At 50.4% G+C, this 14,621-nt stretch overlaps 1 protein-coding gene across 3 annotated transcripts in view; it reads right to left on the minus strand.

Annotated features, from left to right (window-relative positions):
- LOC147091019 (arrestin red cell) overlaps positions 1-14,621 on the minus strand; it is a 301,496-nt gene that overhangs the window by 259,259 nt on the left and 27,616 nt on the right. The window contains exon 2 of one of the 3 annotated variants that reach the window (XM_085977455.1): positions 7,752-7,808. In XM_085977455.1, the coding sequence (XP_085833581.1) occupies positions 7,752-7,774 (23 nt within the window). In that variant the 5' untranslated portion in view covers positions 7,775-7,808. Of the gene's footprint in view, positions 1-7,751; positions 7,982-14,621 lie in introns of those variants that run through there. The other 2 variants (XM_085977454.1, XM_085977453.1) reach the window with 2 other exon arrangements.

Genomic DNA, 14,621 nt, shown 5'->3' on the forward strand with positions numbered 1-14,621 from the left:
CACAATTGCGATTCTTCCCTTCCCTGTGGGTGATGGACAGGGTAGACGCCGAGAGGCTGTTTCCCCTGGCTGGAGAGTCTAGAACTAGGGGGGCACAGTCTCAGTATAAGGGGTCGGCCACTTAAGACCAAGACGAGGAGGAATTTCTTCACTCAGAGGGGTGGTGAATCTTTGGAACTCTCTAACTGAAAGGCTGTGGATGCCGAGTCGGTGAGTAGGCCGAGATCCATAGATTTTTGGGACTCTTGAGGGTGAATCAAGGGATATGGGGATGGGACGGGAAGGTGGAGTGGAGGGCGAAGATCAGCCTTGATCTTACTGCATGGCTCGAGGGGCCGTGTAGCCTACTCCTGCTCCTAATGCTTGCGCGATGTTCCCACACGCCAGTCACTGTCGTGGCTTCGGTGAGTGAGACTGCAGAACTTGCGCCAGGAATTAGGTCGTCTGGCACTGCAGTCACTGCAAACAAGGGACCGGGGTTGACTGCCTGAACTCTCACAGCAGAACCCTCACAGCCAGCAGGCATGGAGCGGACCTGAATCTCGTCAGTTCGGGCTACTGTCAAACTCCGATCGAGTTCAAATGGTCATGGTGTGTTCTATTTCTTAAAAAAAGGTTCCTTTATATCATAACTAGCAAAAAGTTCCAACTTCCATTTAAAAACAAAAATAGGGAAACAATCGTTCTTTTCATTTTTTGGACTTGGGTACAGAAAAACCTCAAGAAGCTCGACACCATCCAGGACAAAGCAGCCCCGCTTGATTGGCACCCCATCCACCACCTTAAACATTCACTCCCTCCACCACCGGCGCACCGTGGCTGCAGTGTGTACCATCTACAAGATGCACTGCAGCAACTCGCCAAGGCTTCTTCGGCAGCACCTCCCAAACCCGCGACCTCTTCCACCTAGAAGGACAAGGGCAGCAGGCGCACGGGAACACCACCACCTCCAAGTCACACACCATCCCGACTTGGAAATATATTGGCCGATCCTTCATCTTCGTTGGGCCAAAATCCTGGGACTCCCTCCCTAACAGCACTGTGGGAGCACCTTCACCACACGGACTGCAGCGGTTCAAGGCGGCGGCTCACCACCACCTTCTCGAGGGCGATTAGGGATGCGCAATAATTGCTGGCCTTGCCAGCGACGCCCACATCCCATAAACGAATAAAAAGTAATCAAAAAGGCGAATGGAATGCTGGCCTTTATATCGAGAGGACTAGAGTACAAGAGGGTAGATGTTACGCTGCAGCTACACAAAACCCCGGTTAGACCACACCTGGAGCACTGTGAGCAGTTCTGGGCACCACACCGTAGGAAGGATAGGTTGGCCTTGGAGGGAGTGCAGCGAAGGTTTGCCAGAATGATACCCGGGCTCCAAGGGTTAAATTACGAGGAAAAATTAGACAAACTAGGCTTGTATTCCCTGGAATGTAGAAGGTTAAGGGGTGATTTGATCGAAGTTTTCAAGATATTAAAGGGGAGCAGATAGGGTAGAGAGAGAGAAACTATTTCCGCTGGTTGGGGATTCTAGGACTAGGGGGCAGAGTCTAAAAATTAGAGCCAGACCTTTCAGGAGTGAAGTTAGGAAACACGTCTACACACAAAGAACGGTAGAAGTTTGGAAGACACTTCCGCAAACGGCAATTGATGCTGGGTCCATTGTTAATTTTAAATCTGAGATTGATAGCTTTCTGTTAACCAAAGGTATTAAGGGCTATGGGCCAAAGGCGGGTATACGCAGTTAGGTCGCAGATCAGCCATGATCTCATTGAATGGCGCAGCAGGCTCGACGGGCTGAGTGGTCTCCTCCTGTTCCTGTAAAGAATGATACTGCACAGGAGGCCATTCGGCCCATCATACCTATGTCTGCTCCTTGAAGGAACTATCCAATTAATCCCACTCCCCCTTGCACTAAGTTTTTTCCCCTTCAAGTATTTATCCAACTTCCCTTTTGAAAGTTACTGTTGAATCTGCTTCCACCACCCTTTCAGGAAGCACATTCCAGACCATAACAACTCGCTGCGTAAAAAAGATTCACCTCCTCTCCCCCTCTGGTTCTTTGGCCAATTACTTTAAATCTGTGTCCTCTGGTTACCGACCCTCCTGCCAGTGGAAACAGTTTCTCCCTAGCCACTCTATCAAAACTCACCATTTTGAGCACCTCTGTTGAATCTCCTCGTAACCTTCTCTGCTTCTCTCGCTCCAGGAAGGCAGATTATTATCTGAATGGCAATAGATTGGGAGAAGGGGAAGTGCAACGAGACCTGGGTGTCCTTGTGCACCAGTCGCTGAAGGTAAGCATGCAGGTGCAGCAGGCGGTCAAGAAGGCAAATGGTATGTTGGCCTTCGTAGCGAGAGGGTTCTAGTACAGGAACAAGGATGTCCTGCTGCAGTTGTACAGGGCCTTGGTGAGACCACACCTTGAGTATTGTGTGCAGTTTTGGTCGCCTTATCTGAGGAAGGATGTTCTTGCCATGGAGGGAGTGCAGCGAAGATTCACCAGACTGATACCTGGGATGACAGGAATGACGTATGAGGAGAGATTGGGTCAATTGGGCTTATAATGGACTTGGTGTCAAATTTTTGCTCGGTAACGTTCCCGTGAAGTGGCTTGGGATGTTTGACTATGTTAAAGGCGCTGTAACAAATACAAGCTGTTGTACGAAGCTCCCAACACAAGGCAGCATGGCTGCAGTAACTCGCTTCTCACAACACATTGGTCCATCCCTAAACACACCTGGACATGTTAACTGAACTAAAGGGGTACAGCGAGTTTGTCAGTCAACATTCACATAGAATCATAGATTAGTACAGCACAGGAGGCCATTCGGCCTGTCGAGTCTGTGCCGGCTTTTTCGGAGAACAATCCAGTTAGTCCCACTCTTTCCCCATATCCCTGCAATTTTATCTCCAAGTATTTATCCAATTCCCTTTTGAAGGCCACTATTGAATCTGTATCCACCGCCCTATCCGACAGCGCATTCCGAATCCTAACCACTCATTGTGTAGAAAAGGTTTTTCCTCCCGTCACCTCTGGTCCTGAAATCTGTGCCCTCTGGTTATCGACCCTTCAGCCATTGGAAACAGTTTCTCTTTATTTACTCTATCTAAACCCTTCGTGATTTTAAACACCTCCGTCAAATCTCCTCTTAGCCTTCTCTGCTCCAAGGAGAACAAGCCCAGCTTCTCCAGTCCATCCGCATAAACATAACCAACAAGCGGGAGTCTAACCACCTCCCCTTGACATTCAATGGCATTACCATCGCCGAATCCCCCACCATCAACATCCTGGGGGTCACCATTGACCAGAAACTTAATGGACCAGCCACATAAATACTGTGGCAACAAGAGCGGGTCAGAGGCTGGGTATTCTGTGGCGAGTGTCTCACCTCCTGACTCCCCAAAGCCTTTCCACCATCTACAAGGCACAAGTCAGGAGTGTGATGGAATACTCTCCACTTGCCTGGATGAGTGCAGCTCCAACAACACTCGAGAAGCTCGACACCATCCAGGACAAAGCAGCCCACTTGATTGGCACCCCATCCACCACCTTAAACATTCACTCCCTCCACCACCGGCGTACTGTGGCTGTAGTGTGCACCATCTACAAGATGCACTGCAGCAACTCGCCAAGGCTTCTTCGGCAGCACCTCCCAAACCCGCCACCTCTTCCACCTAGAAGGACAAGGGCAGCAGGCGCACGGGAACACCAGCACCTCCAAGTTCCCCTCCAAGTCACACACCATCCTGACTTGGAAGTATATCGGCCGTTCCTTCATCGTCGCTGGGTCAAAATCCTGGAACTCCCTCCCCAACAGCACTGTGGGAGCACCTTCACCACACGGGACTGCAGCGGTTCAAGAAGGAGGCTCACCACCACCTTCTCGAGGGCAATTAGGGATGGCCAATAAATGCTGCCCCTTGCCAGCAACGCCTACATCCCAGGAACGAACTTAAAAAAAAATATTCCCTCAACCATGGAACCATTCTAGTAAACCTCCTCTGTACTCTCTCCAAAGCCCTCATGTCCTTCCTAAAGTGCGGTGCCCAGAATTGGACACAATCCTCCAGCTGGGGCCGAAGTAGTGTGTTATAAAGGTGGGGCATAACATGCAAGTTGAAGTGGAGGCAGATAGGACTGTACCTCTCCCACGCTACCAAAAAAACATCTGCTTAACACAGGCCTCGCACTTGCCCCACGTTCTGACATAACAAAATTTTCTCCACATGCTCCAGCAATATTGAGGGGGGGGGGGGGGGGAAGGGGACAAGCAAGAACAGGTCCAGGCAGAGGCTCAAACCAGCTCAGTAAACAATCCTCTTTTCCCCCCCAAACTAGGGTCCGTGACTCTGTCAGATTCCTATTTTCTTTTCTTTCCAGTTTTGAAGGAAGGTTCGACCCGAAACGTCAACTCAAATTTCTCTCCACAGATGTTGCCTGACCTGCTGAGTTTTTCCAGCATTTTCTGTTGTTATCCCAGAAACTTATTGCATTTGCTGAATCGAGCATACAATTTGTGTCGACTTAGAAAATTGACTTCCCCTTGCGACCCAAAAAGTCCAGACAATTCATTCAAACTCGAAATGGTGGTTGTGGGTTTCTTAAACTCTATGGCATTAAATAAAAAAGGAGATCTCTGCCAACATGCCCTCATTTCACAAACGGAGCATCAGACACATTACAAGGAAGGATAGGAAGGACCTATTTCCCTCAGCAGTGAGGTCAATAACCAGGGGGCAGAGATTTAAAAGTAGAAGGTTGAGAGGGGAGTCGAGGAGAATTTTTTCCACCCAGAGGGTGGTGGGGTCTGGAACTCACGGCCTGAAAGGGTGGGAGAGGCAGAGACCCTCATCGCATTTAAAAAGTACTTGGATACGCACTTGAAGTGCCGTAACCTGCAGGGCTACGGACCAAGCGCTGGGTAGTGGGATTAGGCTGGATAGCTCGTCGGCCGGCACGGACACGATGGGCCGAATGGCCTCCTTCTGTGCTGTACATTTCTATGATTCTCTGACAGAAGGCATATTGGACTAAGCAGGCACAATGGATAATTTCAAAATACAAAATCATGTATGTTAAAAACACTAAACACAGAAACAGGTCAAAGCAGCCCAGAGCTTTATTGCCTCTGAGCCACACAGAGGCCAGACGTCCCAGGTTCAATGCTGGGCCTGTACAGATCTAGCTGATCTCGAGTGCCCCCTGGGCGAGGGGAAGTGGAAGCACAGATACAACAGACAGGTTCTTCCACTCCCCGGTGGATCAACCACAATAGAAAGGCCGCGGGTCAATCAAACCAGACAGGGGCGCGACGCCCGCCAGAGTCAAATAGCACATCAAGGCTCAGGCAAAAAGACTTGCATTTATATCGCGTCTTTCATGACCACCGGACGCCCCCAAAGCGCTTTACAGCCATTGAAGTACTTTTCGAAGTGTAGCCACTGTTGTCATGTAGGAAAGGCAGCAGCCAATTTGCGCACAGCAAGCTCCCACAAACAGCAATGCGATAATGACCAGATCATCTGTTTTAGTGACGTTGGTCGAGGGATAACTATTGACCAGGACGCCGGGGAGAACTGCCCCTCCTCTTCTTCAAAATAGTGGCCTTGGGATCTTTTATGTCCACCCGAGAGAGCAGACGGGGCCTCGGTTTAACGTCTCATCCAAAAGACGGCACCTCCGACAGTGCTGCGCTTCCTCAGTACTGCACTGGTAGTGTCGGCCTGAATTTTTATGCTCGAGTCTCTGGAGTGGGGACTTGAACCCACAACCTTCTGACTCAGAGGCGAGGGTGCCGCCCACTGAGCCACAGCTGACACGAGGCCTACAGAGGCCGAGCATCCCAGGCTCATTCCTGGATCGAGCTGATCGCCAGTGCCCCCTGGGCGAGGGGAAGTGAAAGCACAGATACAGCAACCAGCTTTCTCCACTCACTGGTCACCATTTGGCAACAACAACAAAAAAAGCCGCAGGAGAGTGGGCAATCGAATCAGACGGCGCGACACCTGCCACAGTCAAAGAGCACATCAAGGCTCAGGATAGGGGTGGTACTGCAGGGCCAGCAGTGCCTTTGTTGGCAGAAGGGGAGAGACAAGGAAAATTAAACACCAGTGTAGCACACTACCAAAACCTGCTGATCTCACCCGACACCCATGATAATGGAGGGCGTGCTCCACAAAAAATAGAATGGTCTTGCAGTGTCAGCTGTGGCTCCGTGGGTAGCAGCCTTGCCTCTGAGTCAGAAGGTTGTGGGTTCAAGTCCCAGCCTAGAGGCTTGAACGCAAAAATCTAGGCTGACACTCCCAGTGCCTGTACTGAGGGAGCGCCGCACTGTCGGAGGGGCGGCGCTGAGGGAGCGCCGCACTGTCGGAGGGGCGGCGCTGAGGGAGCGCCGCACTGTCGGAGGGGCCGTCTTTCGGATGAGGAGTTAAACCCGAAGCCCCGGCAGCTTTCAAGTGGACGTAAAAGATTCCGCAGGCACTATTTCGAAGAAAAGCAGGGGAGTTCTCCCCTGTGTCCTGGGGCCAATAGTTATCCCTCAATCAACATCACTAAAACAGACGATCTGGCCATTGTCACATTGCTGTTGGCGGGAGCTTGCTGTGTGCAAACTGGCGGCTGCGTTTTCCACATTACAACATTTCGAAATAAGTACTTCACTGGCCGTAAAGCGCCTTGGGGGGGGGGGGGGACGTCCAATGGTCGTGAAAGGCGCTATAGAAATGCAAGTCTTTCTTTTTGCTTGGGGGGGGTTCGAGTACAAGAAAAAGGATGTCTTGCTGCAGTTGTACAGAGCCTTGGTGAGACCACACCTTGAGTATTGTGTGCAGTTTTGGTCGCCTTATCTGAGGATGGATGTTTTTGCCATGGAGGGAGTGCAGCGAAGATTCACCAGACGGATACCTGGGATGGCAGGAATGACGTATGAGGAGAGATTGGGTCGATTGGGCTTATACTCGCTGGAGTTTAGAAGAATGAGAGGGGATCTCATTGAAACTTATAAAATTCTAACAGGACTAGACAGACTGGATGCAGGAAGGATGTTCCCGATGGTGGGGGGAGTCCAGAACCAGGGGTTACAGTCTAAGGATAAGGGGTAAGCCATTTAGGACAGAGATGAGGAGGAATTTCTTCACCCAGAGAGAGTGGTGAACCTGTGGAATTCTCTACCACAGAAGGCGGTGGAGGCCAATTCATTAAATATATTCAAGAAGGAGTTGGATATATTTCTTAAGGCTAAAGGGATCAAGGGATATGGAGAGAAAGCAGGGACAGGGTACTGAATTTGGATGATCAGCCATGATCACATTGAATGGCAGCGCAGGCTTGAGGGGCCAAATGGCCTACTCCTATCTTCTATGTTTCTATGTTAATAAGTACGTCATTGCCGTAAAGCGCCTTGGGGGGACGTCCGATGGTCGTGAAAGGCGCTGTAGAAATGCAAGTCTTTCTTTTTGCTTAGGGGGGTGGTTGGTATGAGGACAATATACAACCGATACCAGGAGCAAGAACATTCAATTAAACATTAAATTTAAAAGGAAGGGATTGCAATCAAGCCACAAATAAGAGAGCGGGCAGTCTCCCTTTAAATAAAGGGGTAGGCCGACTTGCCTGGCCCTGGTGTGAGAGATTGGGGGGTGGGTGTAAGAAACAAAAACACACACATATAGAAAATTTGAAAACATTTTTTTAAAAATACAGATTGCAATAACACAAAAAAAGCATTTAGGCTTAAAATGCACCCACCTCGTGCCAGACTTGTCCCCCATGGTCGTTGCCCCCCACCTTCAAGGTGATTCTTTGCTGCTGTGGGAGACAGAGGCAGAGGTTGTAAGTGAAGATTTTAGGAGTGTTGGAAGGGGAACATGAAGCTGCTACTTCGCTCCAACTCAGGGCGGCGCCTTTGATGAAGGGAGCGAGCGGAAGCCCGGCGCGCTACAATGTATCCCCGGCCCTCGAGCCCACAGACTGAGCCAATCCCGCTGATTGACAGTCGCCCCGCTCCCCCCTCCTGGCCAATCACACCCCGGCCTGGCTTCACCCCCCCTCCCCCAGCCAATCAGAGCCCGCTCCCTCGCGCCAACCAACCACCCTGCGCTAAGCCGCCGCGCACTCTGGCCAATCACACCCCGGCCTGGCTTCCTCCGCCTCATCCCCAGCCAATCAGAGCCCGCTCCCCCGCCTGGCCAATCACATCCCGGTTTGGCTTCATCCACCCCAGCCAATCAGAGCCCGCTCGGCCCGCGCACCAACCACCCTGCGCTAAGCCGCCGCGCTCCCAGGCCAATCACACCCTTGGCCAGGCTTCCTCCACCCCATCCCCAGCCAATCAGAGCCCGCTCCCCCGCGCCAACCAACCACCCTGCGCTAAGCCGCCGCGCTCCCAGGCCAATCGCACCCCGTCTGGCTTCACCCCTCCAGCCAATCGCCGTCCGACTGGCGGAAGGGGAAAGGGGGGCGGGGTCCGCGCCTTGCGTCACGTGGGAGCCGCCGCACGCACAATTTCCTCCAGCCCCTCCTCCTGACGTCACGCGGGGCCCCAGGCTTGCGAACTTTTTTTTCGCTCTCTCTTTCTTTCGCGGCGCTGCGTTGCTTAAAGGGCATGTATTGCTTCAAGGGCAGACTGCATTGCTGAAAGGGCAGCTTGCATTGTTGTGCAGGCTACATTGCTTAAAGGGCAGGCTGCATTGCTGAAAGGGCAGGTTGCATTGCTGTGCAGGCTGCATTGCTTAAAGGGCAGGCTGCATTGCTGTGCCGGCTGCATTGTTGTGCCGGCTGCATTGCTTAAAGGGCAGGCTGCATTGCTGTGCCGGCTGCATTGCTTAAAGGGCAGGCTGCATTGCTGTGCCGGCTGCATTGTTTAAAGGGCAGGCTGCATTGCTGTGCACACTGCATTGCAAATAGGCAGGCTGTATTGCTGATGGACAGACAGCTCAAGGCAGAAGGTGGAGGGGTGGAAATGGTTTAAATAGAATGGGAAAAGGGCAGCTTTAATTTTCATCAGCCAGACAGATCACATTGCAGGGAAATTAAACGTTTGGGGATACCAGTGTAGGGAATGGAACATTCCCCGGGCAGGTACAGCACCGGTTAGATACAGAGTAAAGCTCCCTCTACACTGTCCCATCAAACACTCCCAGGGCAGGTACAGCATAGGTTAGATACAAACTCTAAAGCCTGCACATCTGCCAATGCACTTTATTATGGTCATATTTATGTTAATATACGACAAGCCAAATGTATGTTGAATGTTTAAATGTCTTAATCCAAATGTACACTCTCGGGAGCCGCAAGCCTACATTTCGTTGTACTGCACTTGTGCACTAACAATGACAATAAAAGTTGATTTGATTTGATTTTGATTTGAAGTAAAGCTCCCTCTACACTGTCCCCATCAAACACTCCCAGGGCAGGTACAGCACGGGTTAGATACAGAGTAAAGCTCCCTCTACACTGTCCCATCAAACACTCCCAGGGCAGATACAGCATAGGTTAGATACAGAGTAAAGCTCCCTCTACACTGTCCCATCAAACACTCCCAGGGCAGGTACAGCACAGGTTAGATACCGAGTAAAGCTCCCTCTACATTGTCCCATCAAAGACTCCCAGGGCAGGTACAGCATAGGTTAGATACAGAGTAAAGCTCCCTCTGCACTATCCCATCAAACACTCCCAGGGCAGGTACAGCACGGGTCAGATACAGAGTAAAGCTCCCTCTACACTGTCCCATCAAACACTCCCAGGGCAGGTACAGCACAGGTTAGATACAGAGTAAAGTTCCCTCTACACTGTCCCATCAAAGACTCCCAGGGCAGGTACAGCATAGGTTAGATACAGAGTAAAGCTCCCTCTGCACTATCCCATCAAACACTCCCAGGGCAGGTACAGCACGGGTCAGATACAGAGTAAAGCTCCCTCTACACTGTCCCATCAAAGACTCCCAGGGCAGGTACAGCATGGGTTAGATACAGAGTAAAGCTCCCTCTGCACTATCCCATCAAACACTCCCAGGGCAGGTACAGCACGGGTCAGATACAGAGTAAAGCTCCCTCTACACTGTCCCATCAAACACTCCCAGGGCAGGTACAGCACGGGTCAGATACAGAGTAAAGCTCCCTCTACACTGTCCCATCAAACACTCCCAGGGCAGGTACAGCACGGGTTAGATACAGAGTAAAGCTCCCTCTACACTGTGCCATCAAACACTCCCAGGGCAGGTACAGCACGGGTTAGATACTGTACAGAGTAAAGCTCCCTCTACACTGTCCCATCAAACACTCCCAGGGCAGGTACAGCACGGGTTAGATACAGAGTAAAGCTCCCTCTACACTGTCCCATCAAACACTCCCAGGGCAGGTACAGCACGGGTTAGATACAGAATAAAGCTCCCTCTAAACTGTCCCATCAAACACTCCCAGGGCAGGTACAGCACGGGTTAGATACAGAGTAAAGCTCCCTCTACACTGTCCCATCAAACACTCCCAGGGCAGGTACAGCACGGATTAGAGACAGAGTAAAGCTCCCTCTACACTGTCCCATCAAACACTCCCAGGGCAGGTACAGCACTGTAGGATTCGCAAAAATCCATGAAATACAGTATACGGGTAGGGCCCCTGAAGTGGCCACATTGTGAGAACACAGAATGGAGTTGGCAGTTCTCATGGCCCAGTTCAAAAGGACACACACACAGTACCTAACAGCAGTCTGAGTCATCATCGATTAGAAGAATCCAGAACCTTACTGTTTTTGATATTGTAATGTGGTTACAGCAGTAAACAAAACTATTAGCACCTGGAGGTGCGCTAATCGCTGGCAGAGCGGTAACCGATCTCAGAAACCGCTGAGCACACAAACGGAGGGACACTAAACGGATTCCCATTATGGCAAAGCGGTAACCGATCTCAGAAACCGCTGAGCACACACAAACGGAGGGACACTAAACGGATTCCCATTATGGCAAAGCAGTAACCGATCTCAGAAACTGCTGAGCACACACAAACGAAGGGACACTAATCGGATTCCCATTAGTTCGATTTGCGAGCAGTTAAAATTAATGTGCTTGCTTTTGTTAAAGCAACCTTAACAAAGGAAAACGGTTGATTTGGCGCCAAGATTAGGGCCAGAAAAGAGTATAACCGTTCAGGTAAATCGTCAGCAAGTCAGTCTAAGATTCGACCAGAGTAAGGAAGACTCCTCCGGAGACGGTTCACACCGGGAAGTCCAAGTCCAGTTACCATCAGGAGTTCGAGGACTGTGCGGAACAGAAAACGGCTCGAGGATTTCGGAGGACTTCCAAAGTTTGTACAGGAGAGCGAGTCCAGGAGCCGGTCCCATAAGGAAGGTCGGAGGTCCCGGACGACACCAAGTAACAGGGTCCAGGAGCCGGTCCCATAAGGAAGATCGGAAATTCCAGACGTAACAAGAAGTACCAAGGTCCAGAAGGGTTTTGAAATTCTGGTGAGCATAAAGGCCCAACTCTACCTAACTGACATAATTGAGGTATATTCAGTAACGGGAGGGTTTGTAACGTTAAGGGTATTTGTAAGTCAGGAGTGTGATTTATCCCTCGATGTGTCCGTGCGCTTCCCTCACCCCCACTTTTAGCTTATCGCTATTTTAGAACTGTTTATATGCTTTAAAGTTATTTTTCTCAGTGTATAATTTAGTCCTCTGTGAGAAACGTTATTTTTCGTCTGCATTTATTCTTGCCATTTTTCTCTGTGTACATTCTCTTTCAAAAATAAAGATCGTTTTGATTTAAACTCAATCTGTCTCATCTGACCATTTGTCTTCCGAGTCACGAGTTGGGCCAACACACAAAGGTTGTCTGGCAATAAGCCCAGTGTCTAGAACCGTGAGGGGGGAGCGCTTCGAAACCGCTCACGAGTAGTGCGAAAATCAAAACCGATTTAGCACACCATAAGCTCGCTAAAACGACCCCTTACAGCACGGGTTAGATACAGAGTAAAGCTCCCTCTACACTGTCCCATCAAACACTCCCAGGGCAGGTACAGCATGGGTTAGATACAGAGTAAAGTTCCCTCTACACTGCCCCATCAAACACTCCCAGGGTAGGTACAGCACGGTTTAGATACAGAGTAAAGCTCCCTCTACACTGTCCCATCAAACACTCCCAGGGCAGGTACAGCACGGGTCAGATACAGAGTAAAGCTCCCTCTACACTGTCCCATCAAACACTCCCAGGGCAGGTACAGCACGGGTTAGATACAGAGTAAAGCTCCCTCTACACTGTCCCATCAAACACTCCCAGGGCAGGTACAGCACGGGTTGGAGACAGAGTAAAGCTCCCTCTACACTGTCCCATCAAACAGTCCCAGGGCAGGTACAGCACGGGTTAGAGATAGAGTAAAGCTCCCTCTACACTGTCCCATCAAACACTCCCAGGGCAGGTACAGCATGGGTTAGATACAGAGTAAAGTTCCCTCTGCACTGCCCCACCAAACACTCCCAGGGCAGGTACAGCACGGGTTAGAATAAAGCGCCCTCACTGCTGCCTGAATAGTGTACTTCAGCTACGACCCCAAACTCTCAGGATGCCCTGTACTGCGCTAGTACAATATTCTTCTCCATTCTCCATTCCATTTGTGCTCACGATAAAATTGCACTGATTGAATTACAGATTTCCTTTTATATTGTAAGTCGGGTTTGCCAATAATTATCAAGTCCACACTAAACAGGGGATGATATAAGGCATATCCCAAATGGCTGAAACTGGCAGATTTTATCTCTGTAACCGCCTTCAGCCCTACAACCCTCCGAGATAATCTGTCTCTTCCAGTCCTGTCCTCTTGAGCACCCCCGATTTTAATCGCTCCACCATTGGCGGCCGTGCCTTCACCTGCCTGGGCCCTAAGCTCTGGAATTCCCTCCCTAAACCTCTCCGCCCCTCTCTCCTCCTTTAAGACGCTCCTTAAAACCAACCTCATTGACACAGCTTTTGACCATTTGCCCTAATTTCTCCTTAATGTGGCTCGGTGTCAAAATTTTGTTTGATAACGTTCTCCTGTGAAGCGCCTTGGAGCGTTTTACTAGGTTACAGAGATACAGGGAGGGGGCAAGGCCATGGAAGGCTTTTGAAAACAAGGATGAGAATTTTGGAATCGAGGTGATGCCGGAACTAGGAGCCAATGTAGCTCAGCGAGCACGAAGACGAATCAGTTCAACAAGTGCCCCTTTAAGACCACCACTATTCTAATAAATGATCGAGTGGTCCAATAAAAAAAAAGACGCTTAAAATAAGCCACAGGACCAAAAGTAACCTGACCAATTATATTACAATATTATTATTAGTGTATCTTCTTCTTCTTCTTCTTCTTCTTAGGCCGTCCCTCGGAACCGAGGATGACTTGCTTCCACATTAAAAATGAGTTCTCAGGTGACTGATGAGTCCAATGCGGGACCTACAGTCTCTGTCACAGGTGGGGCAGACGGTGATTGAAGGGGCGGGTGGGTGGGGTGCTTGGGTTGACGTGCGCTCCTTGCGCTGCCTGCGCTAGGCTTCCGCTTGCTCCCGGTGAAGAGACTCGAGGCGTTCGGCGCCTTCCCTGATGCTTCTCCTCCACTTTGTGCGGTCTTGGGCCAGGGATTCCCAGGTGTCGGTGGGGAATGTTGCATTTTTTCCAAGGAGGCTTTGAGGGTGTCCTTGAAGCATTTCCTCTGCCCACCTGGGGCTCTCTTGCCGTGTTGGAGCTCCGAGTAGAGCGCTTGTTTTGGGAGTCTCGTATCGGGCATGCGGACGATGTGACCCGTCCATCGGAGCTGTTCGAGCATGGTCAAAGCTTCGATGCTGGGTGTTAAGTCTGTGTGTTCTAGTTGTAATTACTAACACAGACTACAAGATTAAAGTTCAACAGGTCTTTACTGGTTGGAGGCCAGGACTATACTAAAATACAATATTACTACACAGTGCTTATATACCGGTGGTCACCACCGGTATTACGTATACAGCAGCCAGAGAAAGTAGTACATCGCTTAAGGTGGAACAGGCTTAAGTTCTCTTAAGGTGGAACAGGTTACATACACCACACTGGGGATGTTGGCCTGAGCGAGAACACTGACGTTGGTGCGCCTATCCTGCCAGTGGATTTGCAGGATCTTGCGGAGGCAGCGTCGGTGGTACCTCTCCAGTGCTTTGAGGTGCCTGCTGTACATGGTCCATGTCTCTGATTATTATTATTAGTGTCTACAAGACCACCGGTTGTGGGAAGGCCTCAATAGCGTGCCCCAAGACACCTGATGGCCCCTCTCCAAGGCCACCTGGGCACAGACAACACCGCGGAAGAGAGGCAGGCAGCCAGAGCACTTTACGACATTAAAGGTGCTATGCAAGTGCACGTTTTTGTTGTTGCTCGTTGTTGTATTTACAAATGGACAAACCCGCCTCCCCAAAATGCCAGAAAGACGGAGCAGGGGAAATCAGGCAAAATTTCCCTGCTTGATCGCCAGCCAAAATGCTTTTTCTCCACTCTGCCCCCCCTTGAATCGGCAATATTCTGATCACTCGAGTTACAGCCTCTTAGACTTAATGTAACTTGAGCTCGATGTTCGACTCTCCCTAGGATTGCGTTTGTTTGAGTGAAATCATAGGACTGGCTA

Source organism: Somniosus microcephalus, unplaced genomic scaffold (assembly GCF_052327205.1).
Source record: "Somniosus microcephalus isolate GS21.2 unplaced genomic scaffold, FLI_Smic_1.0 unresolved_chr4, whole genome shotgun sequence".
Taxonomy (NCBI): domain Eukaryota; kingdom Metazoa; phylum Chordata; class Chondrichthyes; order Squaliformes; family Somniosidae; genus Somniosus; species Somniosus microcephalus.